Source organism: Cynocephalus volans, chromosome 6 (genome assembly GCF_027409185.1).
Source record: "Cynocephalus volans isolate mCynVol1 chromosome 6, mCynVol1.pri, whole genome shotgun sequence".
In the NCBI taxonomy this organism is placed as follows: Eukaryota; Metazoa; Chordata; class Mammalia; order Dermoptera; family Cynocephalidae; genus Cynocephalus; species Cynocephalus volans.
The window spans coordinates 71,500,298-71,518,701 of NC_084465.1; the positions used below are offsets into that span (position 1 = coordinate 71,500,298).

The 18,404-nt window shown below is 37.4% G+C and overlaps 2 protein-coding genes across 4 annotated transcripts in view; one reads left to right on the top strand and one right to left on the bottom strand.

Annotated features, from left to right (window-relative positions):
• Window positions 1–237: 237 nt before the first annotated feature.
• On the bottom strand, window positions 238–3,903 carry RPA3 (replication protein A3). The gene is made up of 4 exons (XM_063101294.1): window positions 3,750–3,903; window positions 2,086–2,160; window positions 1,158–1,266; window positions 238–587 (listed from the first exon to the last, which is right to left on the bottom strand). The coding sequence occupies exons 1-4, from the start codon at window positions 3,846–3,848 to the stop codon at window positions 505–507; spliced, it is 366 nt and encodes a 121-aa protein (XP_062957364.1). The 5' UTR covers window positions 3,849–3,903; the 3' UTR covers window positions 238–504.
• Window positions 3,904–4,036: 133 nt separating this feature from the next.
• The window catches only part of UMAD1 (UBAP1-MVB12-associated (UMA) domain containing 1), a 266,139-nt gene continuing 251,771 nt past the window's right edge, over window positions 4,037–18,404 (top strand). The window contains exon 1 of one of the 3 annotated variants that reach the window (XM_063100097.1): window positions 4,037–4,119. The gene's annotated coding sequence lies outside the window, so the exon portion shown is untranslated. The other 2 variants (XM_063100096.1, XM_063100098.1) reach the window with 2 other exon arrangements.

The following is an 18,404-nucleotide window of genomic DNA, read 5'->3' on the forward strand; positions in this document are numbered from 1 at the left end:
TTGCTCTTTGAATTTCTCAAAATCACTTTCTCAGTAGAGTTTCAAGGAAATAATTAACATAATATAGTCTATGAGAATGGTGAGTAAATCTTTAACACAGTTGGTCCAGGTCTAAGTCCTGAACTTACAAGCTATACAATTCCAAATTTGTGCTTGAATACATGACTAAAAGAATAAAAATGGAATGACCAATAGTACATACCATTTTAATTTTTATTAATAAAGTAGAAACCTAAACTCAGACAATTGCTTTGTTCTTACATCTAATGTGACGATATACCAGAGAAGCAATTCTTTGTAAAATAACTTAGATGACAACTGTCAATATAACAATTCCATCAAAAACTGCAGATTGAAATATTTAAAGTTAGGTAAATAAAATTCAGAAAAGAGCAAATTAAATATTATAAATCAGAGGAATCTCTCTCTGAAACATGAAGATCCTTTTATATAGTCTCCAATGTAGTCTCCTCATTTACAATCATAAGAAAAAATACATTAAGATTAATCATACTGCACAATCCCTAAAGGAAAAAACTGAGGGAATTCATGGATAATTTTCACAGCTTCATTGTAAAGTCCAAGATCTGAAAGAAACATTTAAGCAAACATTTAATTTATAGTGGGAAATTATAGCATCAATTATCATCCAAAATATTTCTACCTATTTCTTTTTTCTCTCCCTTTGAGAGGTCAACTTATTTTCACAATCCAGTTTCTGAAACTGAGATATGGATCATTGAATTTATTTAACTGTGGCTCCAAAAAAGAAAAGATATGGGAGACAGGAGATCATCTATTTTGATGTCCATTATACAGGCAGCTTCCTCCTGGTCATGTTTTAGGTGTTACTCATTGTTCCATGCCTTCAATTCATATATTAAAACATAACAAAACAAATTAATGTTATTTTTGTTTGCCATATTTTAAAACTTTCTCTTTCCACAAATATTAATTAATCTTTACTGAGTTTCCTCATGCAAGCATTACTTAGAAGCAGGCCAAAATGTCCTTCCATTTTCCTTTGAGATCAGAAAATTCTATAGAAATTGGAAATATGGCAAGACTGAGACTCAAGACCAACACATCAAACTAAGAATAAAATTGTTTTCCTCATAATTATAAGAAACCACTAACTACTAGAATGCTTTATTTACCAAAAGGATTGTTATCTTCTTTAAACTGGATATAAGATGCACACATGATGGTTGCCTTGGCCGTTACTCTTCCAACTACTTCCACAATTCCAGAGATTTCTTCATCAAGCTAAGACATAGAACAAAATGTCAGCTTGGTGTTATCACATTTTCAGTTGATAATTAATTTGGAAACTGTTATAAAGTTTACTAATCTTTCCTTTCATGTAACAAAGTAATTTTAAAATTTACAAATGCAAAAATTAAACTGTAACTTGTTCAAAAATGTTTGAGTACTTAACTGTCATATTACCTTTAGTAAATGCTTCAGGTAGTAGCTTCAGGTCCAAAGATACAGTTAAATGTTTTAAGTTGAAGACAAAATCACTTAAACATACTGAGAATGTTCAGCATTTCTATAAGCAGTAATTTGTATAAAAGGATCCATTGAGAGGAACATTCTATAATCTATATTTTATAAAGTATGTTTGGTATATATTAACCAAACAGCACATAGATTTGTATTCATAAAAGATGAGGAAAATATTTTTAAGCACATTAAACATACAATACAAAAATAAATGAAAACTGAAAATATATATAAACAAAAATAGAATATAAATTTTAAAAATTTAAAATTCTTGAGGAAGGAAAAAGCAATTTAAATGGAAGATTGTTCTCATGTGATTTTATGGTTTTCCATAAGAAATGAGAATTGTTATCCAGTGTTTAAGGGATATATGAAAAAATCATGGAGTCCAAAGAATCATTGGTTAGATATGTAAAAAGGGAAATATAATCGTAGAAGACAAGAATTTAATTTTAGAGCCAGCGTAGTTTTATAAGTTCATCCTTTATGCATCACTCGAAAAATCAGAAACATCAGCAACAAACGAAACCAAGATGAAGAATTAACTATAATACATATAGAATTAATACTTAAACATACAGGCTCCATCAACTCAATGGTTCCATTTTTTCCTTCTCCATCTGAAAGAATAAACATTTTTCCAGTGGGATGAATCTAAAACAGAAGCATAAAATTAAAAAAACCAGAACACAACACATAAACAAAACCTTTAAAATCTCATTAAAAATTTTTTAAAAGGGCCGGCCTGTGGCTCACTCGGGAGAGTGCGGTGCTGATAACACCAAGGCCCCGGGTTCGTATCCCATATAGGGATGGCCGGTTTGCTCATTGGGTGAGCGTGGTGCTGACAACACCAAGTCAAGGGTTAAGATCCCCTTACCGGTCATCTTTTAAAAAAAAAAAAAAAAAAAAAAATTTTTTAAAGTTTGACAAAAGATGAGCAGATTGCCTTATTTACTTGGTTGACCATGAAGCAATTGTTTTTTGAGCAGTTTACTTGGTTCAAATTATAATCTTGTTACCAGATCTGGTCATGGGATCCCTAGTTAATTTTGAATGTCAGATAAACAACCAACCAATACTTTTTTAGTATTAGTCGGTTCTGCATTTTTATTTGCTAAATCCGGCAACCCTACACTAAGAACAAATTAAAGGAGGCTCATACTATTTAAAAGTGAGATCTGGGGCCGAGCCCGTGGCGCACTCGGTAGAGTGCTGCGCTGGGAGCGCGGCGGATCCTATATAGGACTGACCGGTGCACTCACTGGCTGAGTGCCGGTCACGAAAAAACGACCAAAAAAAAAAAAAAAAAGTGAGATCTGCTGGCAGTCATGACTTATATAGTACATATCTCACGGAGGGTATACTTTAAAAATTAGGCATGATGAAATAAAAGAAGAACTGATTGCCAGAAGATCTGGGTTCTACTCCTGGGAGGCGAATGCAAACAGCACAGTCAGGTTTGAATGCTAGCTTTGCCTATTGCTGTGGTCCTGGGCATTTTAGTTAACCACCCACCACTCCTACAGTTTCCCTACCTGTGAAGTCGAAATAACATCCATTTCACGAAGAGGATGTGTGGATGAAATGAGCTACTAACTAAGCCTTTATGTAACAGTTTTCTTTCCTTCAGCTCTCTCAGGTCACTGATTCTGAGACTTTGGGCCTGTTTTCCCTATAGGATGAGGGGGCTGCACTCTAACTCGGGTAAGATAACAGGGTGCCATAGGATCTGGAAGGGACAATTAAGGAATGTTTTATGGAGACTGAGACTCAAGACCAAAACATCAAATTAATAATAAAATTGTTTTCCTCATAATTATAAGAAACACTGGGAACAGAGACAATTGGAGAAAAGAAGAAAGCAAGCAGATTAGTCTAGTTGGCGTCAGTCAAGTCCGGGTAAACTTAAAAGTCATTAGGTAGACGTGGGAGTCAGGCCTATAATTTCCTTTACGTAAATAGAGAAAACGGAGGTGAGGGGCGCTGAACTTTAGAACGTAGCGCTTACGAAAACACCTCGTTTCCATGCCATAAAAGAGGCGCCAAGATGGGGCTGCAATGGCTTTAAAAAGTGTGCAAAAAGTCTCCTTATGCAGGATAAAGCAATTGGGAGTGCAGTGATGCTCTGAGGCTTTCTGTCGTCCTTCATCCTCCGTTACCCACCCTGAGTCCGCCACCACGGCGGTCACTGAGTCCCTCCCTCTGGCTACCAGGGAGCCCGGGACAGAGGGCCCGCGCACCTTTTCCAGCCTCCCTACGAAGCAGACGGGCCGGTCGATGTACTGAGTTAGCATGCTGGCATTGATGCGCGACCTGGGCATCTCCATCACGTCGGCCATGATTACAGCACAGAACTGGCGACAAGCGGTAAACAGACGAACAACTGAAACTGAGCGCCCCGCGGGTGTCTATGGGCCAGATTTCCCCAGCCCCAATCAGCGAAGACTAGCCCGCCGGCTCCGCCAATCAAATGCGCGGAAACCTCCAACGCCTTCGAGCTGTCCCGGATAGGCCTGGGAAAGGGGAGGAATCAGTCCGGAAGTGGGAATCAGCTTCTTGGTGACGCGCGGCGTCCGGGAAGTTGCCCGGGTCCTCGGCTGCGCTGTGGAGGTGAGGCTTGGTGGGGGCGGGGCCCGGGGCCCCCAGGCTTCCCTCCCGCGCTCTAGGGCCTCCCGGCGGCAGCATGACCCCGGAAGTGGGGTGTCGGGCTCCGGTGCCAGTGTGGCGGGGGACTGCGGCGCGAGCCTCAGGTATCTCTTCTCGCGGGAGGCGCCGCAGCCTCACTGTTTCCCTTCTCCCCGCGGACTGTATCTAAAGAGCGAGGCGACAGTGGGGCGCCAGCTCCCGCAAGGGCGCTCTCGGTGCGGCGCACCGGCTGTTAAGGTTATCCGCTTCCCCTCTTCCCGGTTCTGCGTCGGGGACGCGGGATTCTTGCTAAATGAAACCTAGGGTTCGGTGGTTTTTTGATGCACACCGTCCTGGAGACCAGAAGCGGGGTCCTCAGTGAGTTTTATCACTTTCTTCAGGCTATTGCTCGGTGGCAGAGGGTTGGTTTATCCCCCCAAGCCGCGTCACTTCACAGCCTCAGTTTTCCCACCTGTAAGAAAGGGTTGACCCGAGTACCTCTACAGCCCTTTTGAGTCCTGGCGGTCTGGCCACATTGCGGAGGTGCGGTTCTGTCCGCCTTCAGTGTTAGCAGCGAATAGAGCATTTGAGGGTGGGGGGAGGACCCCTGGGCAAGACCGGAGGAGACAAACTTAAGTAGTCGTTAGACCCCTAAGCTAGTTCTTTTCTTCCTGAGGCCTACTGTTCCCATGCGCAAATGAGGGGATTAGACTAAATGATTCAGAAGGTCCCCACTGACTCTTGGCCTTATGATTAACGGCTCTTCTTAGTCCCCCATCAGTCTTTCCACCATTGCCTCCACATCCTGGGACTCTGGAGGGGAGTTCTGGAGATTTGGGGGGAATATCGAATCTCGCTGCCTCATCGTGTGGCCCAAAGCCGGTGGCTGTTGATTCTCGGGGTTTTTACCTGCCAGGATTGGTAGCCGTTTTGCCAGGGATATTCCACAGTGAGTGCACATAAAAATACCTTCAAACGGTGAGGCAGAAATTGGAAAAATTTTTTTCATTGGGTATTATAATTTCGTGAAAACTGAATCTGTGAATTTGCCCAAAGCCACAAATTCAAGTACATAGCTGGAGTCTCCAATTTAGTCCGCAGTTGCCTTAAGCGAAAGAGATCCGTTTTGAGACTTCACGTAGCAATTTAAGATTAAAATCTGTGTGCTGTATGTTAAATGATAATTAGTCTCCCTCGGTGTTTACTTAGCACTTAATATGTTTGTCTTAATTTTGCTGTCACTAAGACAAGTTTAAAAGTTTAAACAGATGTAGGGTGCCGCTCCGTTTGTGTATAAAAGAGTGGTGGTTGTATTGGTGCAAGTCAATAAAGTCTATTTTATATTTCTACATAAAGCCTTAAGATCTTTTGCACTTTAGCATTGCTTTGGAAAGCAAGTTGATGTGCCATTGTATAGGGTAGGGTATGCAAGAATGTCTTTAATGTAATAGCATTTTCTTAAAAAGAGCAGCCCTTAAAGTACCAGATGCTAATATCATGTTTTACTACAGTTAAAAAACCACTTTTAAGCAAAGGCATTTTTTTTTTTAAACAGGGAGATGAGCAAGAAGATAATTTAAAACAGCCTTTTGTATATTTTTTGAGTCACTTAAAATTTATTATGAAGTATATAATGCACAGAATATATATAGCTGATATGTATAGTTTGGAGAGAAGTGAAATGAACCGTTGTGAGTGTGTCATTCAGCTTAAGAAATGGAATTTTACCAGTTAGTAGTTTACACTTCCCCAATTAAGTCCTCCTTCCTTACCAGCCAGAAATAAACATTATGTTGAAATTTTTGTTAAGCTTCCTAAGTTTTTCTAGGTAGTCTTATTACTCATGCAGGCATTTCTAAATGGTATGTTGTTTTTAGTTTTGCCGATATTTGATCTTTATTTTAGTGGAATCATATATACTTCTGAAATTTTTTTTTTTTTGAGATTAATCCATGTTGATGAATGTAGGTGGAATTCATTCTTTTCACCATACTGTATCACTCTTGTTATTGACTGACATATTTTTAACTACAAATCAATTTTATTTTATTTTTTCTTTTGCATCTTTTTTCTTTTTTTAAATGAAACATAATTGGTTATACATATTTATGGGATACAGAGTTATGGGATACAGAGTTGACTCAGTATTTGTGTACAATATGTGATGATCGAATTAATATTATTGTCATGTTCAGCATTACAAATTGTAATTATTCTTGGTGTCCCTTACCCAATTTCTCCTTAGCTCTCCTCCCCCTCCCCCTTTCCCAAATCTAGTAACCATGTATCTGTTCTATCCTTCTGAACTTTCAGCATATTATTGTGCAGTCTGTCTTTCTCTCTCTTTTTTCTTTCTTTCTTGCTTCCCACTTATGAGTGAAGACATGCGGTATTTCTCTTTCAGTGCCTGGTTTATTTCACTTAACATAATTTTCTCCAAGCTCACCCATGTTGCTGCAAATAGCAGAATTTCATTCTTTTTTATGGCTGAGTAATCCCATTGTGTATATATACCACATTTTCCTTATCCAGTTGTCCATCGATGGACATTTAGGTTGGTTCCATATCTTGGCTGTTGTATATAGAGCTGCGGTGAACATGGGAGTGCAGGCATCCCTTGGACATGATGATTTCCATTCCTTTGGGTATATACCCAGAAATGGGATTGCTGGATCCTATGGTAGTTCTATCTGTAGTTGTCTGAAAAACCTCCATACTATTTTCCATAGTAGTTGTACTAATTTACAGTCCCACCAACAGCATAGAAGAGTTCCCCTTTCTCCACATCCTGGCCAGCATTTGTTATTCTCTGTCTTTTTGGTAGTAGCCATTGACTGACATTTTGATTGTTTGCAGTTTTCTGTTGCTTACAGAAGCTGCTATGAATATTCTTGTACCTATTTCTTGGTGCACTTGTGCAAATGTATATCAATAGAATTGCTGGAGCATAGGGTGTGGATCTTCAGCTTTACTAATAAAATAAAATGATTTCCCTGTAGGGTGGTACCAATTATCCTCTTATTAGGAATATAGGAGAGTTCCAGTTGACCCACCTTGGCAACACTTGAAGTTTTCTCTCCCTGATCTGATGGATATGAAATGGTTTCTTGTTGTGATATTAATTTGCATTCCCTGGACACTGATAAGGTTGAACATCTTTTCAAATAATTTTCTTTTCCTTATTGATTTTTGAGAGCTTTTTATATTAGTGTGGATAGTAATGCTACAAAGTATTTTCTCAATTTTTGGCCTTTGCATTTTCTTCTTTAATTTCTATTTTCATTAGAAAAGATCTTTTGATATAATTAGAAATTTTTTTCTTAAATTTAATGTAGTTGAAAAAGTTTTAAAAAGTCTTATTTAAGAATCTTTTCATACATCAAGATCTTAAAGGTATTCTGTATTTTTTTCCTAAAATTTTTATAGTTTTGACTTTTATGTTTAATATGCCATCATCTAGAATGAAGTTTTTATGTATGTTGTCAGGTAGGGGTTTGGTTTCTTTGTTTTGTTTTCATTTCAGTGTCCTAGTATCATTTATTGACTATTATCACATTTTTGCCACTGGCCTTCAGTGTCACCTTAAGTTTACGGATATGTGTGGAGTGTGTTTCTGGGCTCTCAATTCCATTCTGTTGGTCTAGTCTTCTGTTGTGGGGGATATCACACAGAGGAATCCAAGGCCAGCATCAGTGATGCAGTTTTACAGCCCTTTATTTGGTGTTACAGCTCTTTGTTCAGTGTTACAGCACCTTTTTGCTTGCAAGCAAGGAGAGCGCTGGGGAGTGAAGACTCCTAGACTAGTGTCTTTCCGAACAAAGGAAAGAGGCAGTCTTAGCCAAAATTCCCACCCTAACTTCCCGCCCAAGTTCCCATTTAGGTCCTCTAATGTAAATGAGGGATGCAGTCCTGTTAATTTGTATTGGCTGATTATGGGACACAGTCCATTGGTCAGCTCTGGAGCCTAATTTGTATACAGACCTTAGGGCAGTGTGAGACTGTTGTTGTCTCCTATTAGCACATGGATACAGGAAAGTGCAGGAAGCAGGCAAGCTAAGTTATAGGAGCCAGAGTTTGCTATTAAGACAGCCAAGCATAAAATTTCTAAAATGGTTTCTTGAGTGAAAAAAAGGGAGAGGTTTAACAATTAGAAAATGCTCAGGGTTCCCTGCAACATTGTCCCTGTACCACTGCCCATTTTCTTCAATAGTGTAGCCTTGTGATAACTTTTGATGTCTGGGGCAGTATTCCTCAGGAATGTCTTGGTTATTTTTGTTTCTTTGATGTTCCATATAAAATTTAGCTTGTCAAGTTCCATGAAAAACGGTGTTGGGATTTTGATCAAAATTGCATTGAACCCTTAGATCTATTTTAGGAGAAGTAACATCTTAATGACAGCTGTTACTATCTTTGAACTATTTTGGTCCTCTTAAAATCTTTCTGAAAAGTTTCATAATTTTCTACATAAAAGTTTTGACTTCTAGGTTAGATTTATTTCTAGGTACCTTGTTTTTGTTGCTATTATACCTGGTTTCTTTGTTTATTTATTTTATTTTTATTTTTATTTTTTAAATATATACTTTTTTATTGCTATAGAAAGAAGACTGGTATTAAATAACATTTTCTGGGCCGACCCCGTGGCGCACTTGGGAGAGTGCAGTGCTGGGAGCGCAGCAGTGCTCCTGCCCCGGGTTCAGATCCTATATAAGGATGGCCGGTGTGCTCACTGGCTGAGCGTGGTGCGGCCAGTCACAAAAATGACAAAAAAAAAAAAATCATGTTCTTTGGCAGAGTTCATTTGTGGTAGATTTCGCTTCCTAAATATGTGTATTATTATTATTATTTTTTTTTTAAATTTTATTTTGTCGATATACATTGTGGCTGATTATTGCTCCCCATCACCAAAACCTCCCTCCCTTCTCCCTCCCCCCTTCCCCCCCAACAATGTCCTTTCTGTTTGCTTGTCATATCAACTTCAAATAATTGTGGTTGTTATATCTTCTTCCCCCCCCCCCCCCGGTTTGTGTGCGTGTGTGTGTGTGTGTGTGTGTCTGTGTGTGTGTGTGTGTGTGAATTTATATATTAATTTTTAGCTCCCACCAATAAGTGAGAACATGTGGTATTTCTCTTTCTGTGCCTGACTTGTTTCACTTAATATAATTCTCTCAAGGTCCATCCATGTTGTTGCAAATGGCAGTATTTCATTCGTTTTTATAGCTGAGTAGTATTCCATTGTGTAGATGTACCACATTTTCCGTATCCACTCATCCGATGATGGGCATTTGGGCTAGTTCCAACTCTTGGCTATTGTAAAGAGTGCTGCGATGAACATTGGGAAACAGGTATACCTTCGACTTGATGATTTCCATTCCTCTGGGTATATTCCCAACAGTGGGATAGCTGGGTCGTATGGTAGATCTATCTGCAATTGTTTGAGGAACCTCCATACCATTTTCCATAGAGGCTGCACCATTTTGCAGTCCCACCAACAATGTATGAGAGTTCCTTTTTCTCCACAGCCTCGCCAGCATTTATCGTTCATAGTCTTTTGGATTTTAGCCATCCTAACTGGGGTTAGATGGTATCTCAATGTGGTTTTGATTTGCATTTCCCGGATGCTGAGTGATGTTGAGCACTTTTTCATATGTCTGTTAGCCATTTGTATATCTTCCTTAGAGAAATGCCTATTTAGCTCTTTTGCCCATTTTTTAATTGGGTTGCTTGTTTTCTTCTTCTACAGTTGTTTGAGTTCCTTATATATTCTGGATATTAATCCTTTGTCAGATATATATTTTGCAAATATTTTCTCCCACTCTGTTGGTTGTCTTTTAACTCTTTTAATTGTTTCTTTTGCTGTGCAGAAGCTTTTTAGTTTGATATAATCCCATTTGTTTATTTTTCCTTTGGTTGCCCGTGCTTTTGGGGTCATATTCATGAAGTCTGTGCCCAGTCCTATTTCCTGAAGTGTTTCTCCTATGTTTTCTTTAAGAAGTTTTATTGTTACAGGGTGTATATTTAAATCCTTAATCCATTTTGAGTTGATTTTAGTATACGGCGAGAGGTATGGATCTAGTTTCATTCTCCTGCATATGGATATCCAGTTATCCCAGCACCATTTGCTGAAGAGGCAGTCCCTTCGCCACTGAATAGGCTTGGTGCCTTTGTCAAAGATCAGCTGACAGTAAGTGTGTGGGTTGATTTCTGGATTCTCTATTCTATTCCATTGGTCAGTGTGTCTGTTTTTATGCCAGTACCATACTGTTTTGGTTATTATAGCTTTGTAGTATAGCTTAAAGTCAGGTAGTGTTATGCCTCCAGCTTTATTTTTTTTGCTCAGCATTGCTTTGGCTATGCGTGATCTTTTATTGTTCCATATAAATGTCTGGATAGTTTTTTCCATTTCTGAGAAAAATGTCTTTGGAATTTTGATGGGGATTGCATTGAATTTGTATATCACTTTGGGGAGTATGGACATTTTCACTATGTTGATTCTTCCAATCCAAGAGCATGGGATATCTTTCCATCTTCTTGTATCCTCTCTAATTTCTCTCAGCAGTGGTTTGTAGTTCTCATTATAGAGATTTTTCACCTCCTTGGTTAACTCAATTCCTAAGTATTTTATTTTTTTGGTGGCTATTGTAAATGGGCAGGCTTTCTTGATTTCTCTTTCTGCATGTTCACTATTGGAGAAAAGAAATGCTACTGATTTTTGTGTGTTGATTTTGTATCCTGCTACTGTGCTGAAATCATTTATCAATTCCAGCAGGTTTTTTGTAGAGGTTTTAGGGTGTTCGATATATAGGATCATGTCATCTGCAAACAGGGACAGTTTGACTTCATCTTTTCCAATCTGGATGCCCTTTATTTCCTTCTCTTCTCTGATTGCTCTGGCTAGTACTTCCAACACTATGTTGAATAGGAGTGGTGAGAGTGGGCATCCTTGTCTAGTTCCTGTTCTTAAAGGAAAAGCTTTCAGCTTTTCCCCATTCAGGATGATATTGGCTGTGGGTTTGGCATATATGGCTTTAATTATGTTGAGATACTTTCCCTCTATACCTAACTTATAGAGGGTCTTTGTCATGAATGAGTGTTGAACTTTATCAAATGCTTTTTCAGCATCTATAGAGATGATCATATGGTCCTTGTGTCTGAGTTTATTAATATGGTGTATCACATTTATTGATTTGCATATGTTGAACCAACCTTGCATCCCTGGGATGAATCCCACTTGATCGTGATGAATAATTTTACGTATGTGTTGCTGTATTCTGTTTGCTAGTAATTTAGTGAGGATTTTTGCATCTATATTCATCAAGGATATCGGCCTGTAGTTTTCTTTTTTGGTTATATCTTTACCTGGTTTTGGTATCAGGATGATATTTGCTTCATAGAATGAGTTTGGGAGATTTGCGTCCGTTTCAATCTTTTGGAATAGTTTGTAAAGAATCGGTGTCAATTCCTCTTTGAATGTTTGGTAAAATTCTGCTGTGAATCCATCTGGTCCTGGGCTTTTCTTTGTTGGGAGCCTTCTGATAACAGCTTCAATCTCCTTTATTGTTATTGGTCTGTTCAAATTTTCTACGTCTTCACGGTTCAGTTTTGGGAGCTTGTGTGTGTCCAGAAATTTATCCATTTCCTCCAGATTTTCAAATTTGTTGGCGTATAGTTGTTTATAGTAGTCTCGAATGATTCCTTGTATTTCAGATGAATCAGTTGTAATATCACCTTTTTCATTTCTAATTTTTGTTATTTGAGTCTTCTCTCTTCTTTTTTTTGTTAGCCATGCTAATGGTTTGTCAATTTTATTTATCTTTTCAAAAAACCAACTTTTTGATTCGTTGATCTTTTGAATTGTTTTTTGGTTTTCAATTTCATTCAGTTCTGCTCTGATCTTAATGATTTCTTTCCGTCTGCTAACTTTAGGTTTGGATTGTTCTTGGTTTTCTAGTTCTTTAAGGCGAAGTGTTAGGTTGTTCACTTGCCATCTTTCCATTCTTCTGAAGTGAGCGTTTAATGCAATAAATTTCCCCCTCAATACTGCTTTTGCAGTATCCCACAGGTTTTGGTATGATGTATCACTGTTTTCATTAGTTTCAATAAATTTTTTGATTTCCTGCTTGATTTCTTCTTGGACCCATATGTCATTAAGTAGAATGCTGTTTAATTTCCATGTGTTTGTATAGTTTCCAGAGTTTCGTTTTTTATTAATTTCTCGTTTTAATCCATTGTGGTCTGAGAAGATACATGGGATAATTGCAATTTTTTTGAATTTATTGAGACTTGATTTGTGACCTAATATGTGATCTATCCTGGAGAATGATCCATGTGCTGCTGAGAAGAATGAATATTCTGAGGTTGTTGGGTGGAATGTTCTGCAGATATCTGCCAATTCCAATTGGTCTAGAGTATTGTTTAGATCTTGTGTTTCTCTACTGATTCTTTGCCTAGATGATCTGTCCAATATTGATTGTGGGGTGTTCAGGTCCCCTGCTATTATGGTATTAGTGTCTATTTCCTTCTTTAGGTCTAATAGAGTTTGTTTTATAAATCTGGCTGCTCCAACATTGGGTGCATACATATTTATGATTGTTATGTCTTCTTGATGGATCAGTCCTTTTATCATTAAGTAGTGTCCCTCATTGTCTCTTTTTATGGTTTTTAGTTTAAAGTCTATTTTGTCAGATATAAGAATAGCTACTCCAGCTCGTTTTTCTTTTCTGTTTGCTTGGTAAATCTTTTTCCATCCTTTCACTCTTAGTCTATGTGAATCTTTATGGGTGAGGTGGGTCTCTTGTAGGCAGCATATAGTTGGGTCCTGCTTTTTGATCCAGTCGGCCAGTCTGTGTCTTTTAATTGGGGAATTTAAGCCTTTTACATTAAGAGTTGTTATTGAAAGGTGTTGATTTATTCCTAGCATTTTATTGGTTGTTTGGTTGTCTTAGGTGTCTTTTGTTCCTTGCTTTCTTTTTTTTTTTTTTTTTTTTTTTTTTATACAAGAATATTTATTTACAGCATTATCTCTAATAGTCACATAGCATAACATTTAGATTGTGAAAGCATGTTTATCCAAAAAATGAATGTAAAATCATGATTAATGCAAAGAAAGAGAAGACTCAGTTGCAGCTGAGATGAATGCAGGATCTAAGCAAATCACATCTAATTATATAAAGGTTAGACATTCTCACAGTTTAATCATATAATTTGATATGACAACTTATAAAATGGCATATTCAGAGTGGAGAAAGAATGGTAATCTGAAAGGGAAATAAATGAGATAAGACCTTTAATATTAGAACACAAAAACTTTAGCAGACCTTAATAAAATTGAATTTAAAATGAACTTCGTGAAGTTCACATGAATTTCAAAAAATTTCTTTCCTAGTTCTGTTATTAAGTAGCCCAGAAAAATGTCACCGTGTCTATCTTTAGTTCTCATGAGTAACAGTCTGACGTGCACCCCTGGTGACCAGATTTTGGCATCTATATTCCGTAAAAAGCCAGGATGCCTTGAAGAGTAGTTAGTTCCCTGTCATGGGGTAGGGAAAATAAAGTTGCATTTGAAATACGTAGTTATTACCAGGAAGTGAGAATGCTTTCAAAGATGTCTGGGAGCAGTACTATAAAGGGGAAAAAATGCCTCCAAAGGTTGTGACAATAGGAACATCTAAAAAGAACATAATAATCCTGACAAAAGCCATGACGTTATAATATTACTCAAAATGAGACAATCAAACGAGCTATATAGAATCAAGGTATCTCCGGATATCCAATGATAACTGAAACTACGTTAAGTACATTGTATTTTATCTGCATCAGTTCCATTAGGAAAAATCAGATGGCAAAATTTAAGGAGGTGGCTGTGGTAAAAAAGCTGTATCTGAGATGTTAAAAAGAAAATGAGTGAGGATGACAATTAAGGGATGCCAATGGGTTAAGCTGTGAGAAACCATTTCTTTCCAAAAAATCAGTTGACACAGCAGCAGATCATATTGTGAAAAAGATCCCATCCCAATAATCACCCACGTTCCTGTGTTTTAGTCTCAGATCTGGCTAATAATCCAAACCTTTAAACATATTAAGGTCCTAATTCTATAATCTGTAAACTTAATCTTTAACCAGACAGCCCGTTTGAGATGGTAATTTTGCTTATGTGGCAAACAATTTTGACACTTGATGATATGACAAATGATGACATATGATGGAAATGTCAAGGAAATGAAACATATGCTTTGTATTAATACTTTTGCATTTAGTGCAAGGGTAGTAATGATTTGTAATATTTTTGTTAATCTGTATTTGTGCCGTCTGCTTTTTAAAGAGAGGCACTTAAAGGAATCTGACATAAAGGACTTGAGATTTTAACTGAATACTTAGAAAGATTCAGCTTATCTTTTTTTTTTTTTTTTTTTTTTTTTTTTTTTTTTTAAATTTTATTTTGTCGATATACATTGTAGCTGATTATTGCTTCCCATCACCAAAACCTCCCTCCCTTCTCCCTCCCCCCCTCCCCCCCGACAATGTCCTTTCTGTTTGCTTGTTGTATCAACTTCAAATAATTGTGGTTGTTATATCTTCTTCCCCCCCCCCGGTTTGTGTGTGTGTGTGTATGTGTGTGTGTGAATTTATATATTAATTTTTAGCTCCCTCCAATAAGTGAGAACATGTGGTATTTCTCTTTCTGTGCCTGACTTGTTTCACTTAATATAATTCTCTCAAGGTCCATCCATGTTGTTGCAAATGGCAGTATTTCATTCGTTTTTATAGCTGAGTAGTATTCCATTGTGTAGATGTACCACATTTTCCGTATCCACTCATCTGATGATGGGCATTTGGGCTGGTTCCAACTCTTGGCTATTGTAAAGAGTGCTGCGATGAACATTGGGGAACAGGTATACCTTCGACTTGATGATTTCCATTCCTCTGGGTATATTCCCAACAGTGGGATGGCTGGGTCGTATGGTAGATCTATTTGCAATTGTTTAAGGAACCTCCATACCATTTTCCATAGAGGCTGCACCATTTTGCAGTCCCACCAACAATGTATGAGAGTTCCTTTTTCTCCGCAGCCTCGCCAGCATTTATCGTTCACAGTCTTTTGGATTTTAGCCATCCTAACTGGGGTTAGATGGTATCTCAATGTGGTTTTGATTTGCATTTCCCGGATGCTGAGTGATGTTGAGCATTTTTTCATATGTCTGTTGGCCATTTGGATATCTTCCTTAGAGAAATGCCTACTTAGCTCTTTTGCCCATTTTTTAATTGGGTTGTTTGTTTTCTTCTTGTAAAGTTGTTTGAGTTCCTTATATATTCTGGATATTAATCCTTTGTCAGATGTATATTTTGCAAATATTTTCTCCCACTCTGTTGGTTGTCTTTTAACTCTTTTAATTGTTTCTTTTGCTGTGCAGAAGCTTTTTAGTTTGATATAATCCCATTTGTTTATTTTTCCTTTGGTTGCCCGTGCTTTTGGGGTCGTATTCATGAAGTCTGTGCCCAGTCCTATTTCCTGAAGTGTTTCTCCTATGTTTTCTTTAAGAAGTTTTATTGTCTCAGGGTGTATATTTAAATCCTTAATCCATTTTGAGTTGATTTTAGTATACGGTGAGAGGTATGGATCTAGTTTCATTCTCCTGCATATCGATATCCAGTTATCCCAGCACCACTTGCTGAAGAGGCAGTCCCTTCGCCACTGAATAGGCTTGGTGCCTTTGTCAAAGATCAGATGGCAGTAAGTGTGTGGGTTGATTTCTGGATTCTCTATTCTATTCCATTGGTCAGTGTGTCTGTTTTTATGCCAGTACCATACTGTTTTGGTTATTATAGCTTTGTAGTATAGCTTAAAGTCAGGTAGTGTTATGCCTCCAGCTTTATTTTTTTTGCTGAGCATTGCTTTGGCTATTCGTGGTCTTTTATTGTTCCATATAAATGTCTGAATAGTTTTTTCCATTTCTGAGAAAAATGTCTTTGGAATTTTGATGGGGATTGCATTGAATTTGTATATCACTTTGGGTAGTATGGACATTTTCACTATGTTGATTCTTCCAATCCAAGAGCATGGAATATCTTTCCATCTTCTTGTATCCTCTCTAATTTCTCTCAGCAGTGGTTTGTAGTTCTCATTATAGAGATTTTTCACATCCTTGGTTAACTCAATTCCTAAGTATTTTATTTTTTTGGTGGCTATTGTAAATGGGCAGGCTTTCTTGATTTCTCTTTCTGCATGTTCACTATTGGAGAAAAGAAATGCTACTGATTTTTGTGTGTTGATTTTGTATCCTGCTACTGTGCTGAAATCATTTATCAATTCCAGCAGGTTTTTTGTAGAGGTTTTAGGGTGTTCGATATATAGGATCATGTCATCTGCAAACAGGGACAGTTTGACTTCATCTTTTCCAATCTGGATGCCCTTTATTTCCTTCTCTTCTCTGATTGCTCTGGCTAGTACTTCCAACACTATGTTGAATAGGAGTGGTGAGAGTGGGCATCCTTGTCTAGTTCCTGTTCTTAAAGGAAAAGCTTTCAGCTTTTCCCCATTCAGGATGATATTGGCTGTGGGTTTGGCATATATGGCTTTAATTATGTTGAGATACTTTCCCTCTATACCTAACTTATAGAGGGTCTTTGTCATGAATGAGTGTTGAACTTTATCAAATGCTTTTTCAGCATCTATAGAGATGATCATATGGTCCTTGTGTCTGAGTTTATTAATATGGTGTATCACATTTATTGATTTGCATATGTTGAACCAACCTTGCATCCCTGGGATGAATCCCACTTGATCGTGATGAATAATTTTACGTATGTGTTGCTGTATTCTGTTTGCTAGTAATTTAGTGAGGATTTTTGCATCTATATTCATCAAGGATATCGGCCTGTAGTTTTCTTTTTTGGTTATATCTTTACCTGGTTTTGGTATCAGGATGATATTTGCTTCATAGAATGAGTTTGGGAGATTTGCGTCCGTTTCAATCTTTTGGAATAGTTTGTAAAGAATCGGTGTCAATTCCTCTTTGAATGTTTGGTAAAATTCTGCTGTGAATCCATCTGGTCCTGGGCTTTTCTTTGTTGGGAGCCTTCTGATAACAGCTTCAATCTCCTTTATTGTTATTGGTCTGTTCAAATTTTCTACGTCTTCACGGTTCAGTTTTGGGAGCTTGTGTGTGTCCAGAAATTTATCCATTTCCTCCAGATTTTCAAATTTGTTGGCGTATAGTTGTTTATAGTAGTCTCGAATGATTCCTTGTATTTCAGATGAATCAGTTGTAATATCACCTTTTTCATTTCTAATTTTTGTTATTTGAGTCTTCTCTCTTCTTTTTTTTGTTAGCCATGCTAATGGTTTGTCAATTTTATTTATCTTTTCAAAAAACCAACTTTTTGATTCGTTGATCTTTTGAATTGTTTTTTGGTTTTCAATTTCATTCAGTTCTGCTCTGATCTTAATGATTTCTTTCCGTCTGCTAACTTTAGGTTTGGATTGTTCTTGGTTTTCTAGTTCTTTAAGGCGAAGTGTTAGGTTGTTCACTTGCCATCTTTCCATTCTTCTGAAGTGAGCGTTTAATGCAATAAATTTCCCCCTCAATACTGCTTTTGCAGTATCCCACAGGTTTTGGTATGATGTATCACTGTTTTCATTAGTTTCAATAAATTTTTTGATTTCCTGCTTGATTTCTTCTTGGACCCATATGTCATTAAGTAGAATGCTGTTTAATTTCCATGTGTTTGTATAGTTTCCAGAGTTTCGTTTTTTATTAATTTCTCGTTTTAATCCATTGTGGTCTGAGAAGATACATGGGATAATTGCAATTTTTTTGAATTTATTGAGACTTGATTTGTGACCTAATATGTGATCTATCCTGGAGAATGATCCATGTGCTGCTGAGAAGAATGAATATTCTGAGGTTGTTGGGTGGAATGTTCTGCAGATATCTGCCAATTCCAATTGGTCTAGAGTATTGTTTAGATCTTGTGTTTCTCTACTGATTCTTTGCCTAGATGATCTGTCCAATATTGATTGTGGGGTGTTCAGGTCCCCTGCTATTATGGTATTAGTGTCTATTTCCTTCTTTAGGTCTAATAGAGTTTGTTTTATAAATCTGGCTGCTCCAACATTGGGTGCATACATATTTATGATTGTTATGTCTTCTTGATGGATCAGTCCTTTTATCATTAAGTAGTGTCCCTCATTGTCTCTTTTTATGGTTTTTAGTTTAAAGTCTATTTTGTCAGATATAAGAATAGCTACTCCAGCTCGTTTTTCTTTTCTGTTT

Excerpts from the sequence above, each read along its gene's own strand:
- RPA3 (XM_063101294.1), bottom strand. The coding sequence starts at position 3,848 with ATGGCCGACGTGATGGAGATGCCCAGGTCGCGCATCAATGCCAGCATG. Across the intron at positions 1,267-2,085 it reads CCATTGAGTTGATGGAGCCT|CTTGATGAAGAAATCTCTGG; the intron begins GTATGTTTAAGT and ends TCTATGTCTTAG. Across the intron at positions 588-1,157 it reads AGAAGATAACAATCCTTTTG|ATCTTGGACTTTACAATGAA; the intron begins GTAAATAAAGCA and ends TGTTTCTTTCAG.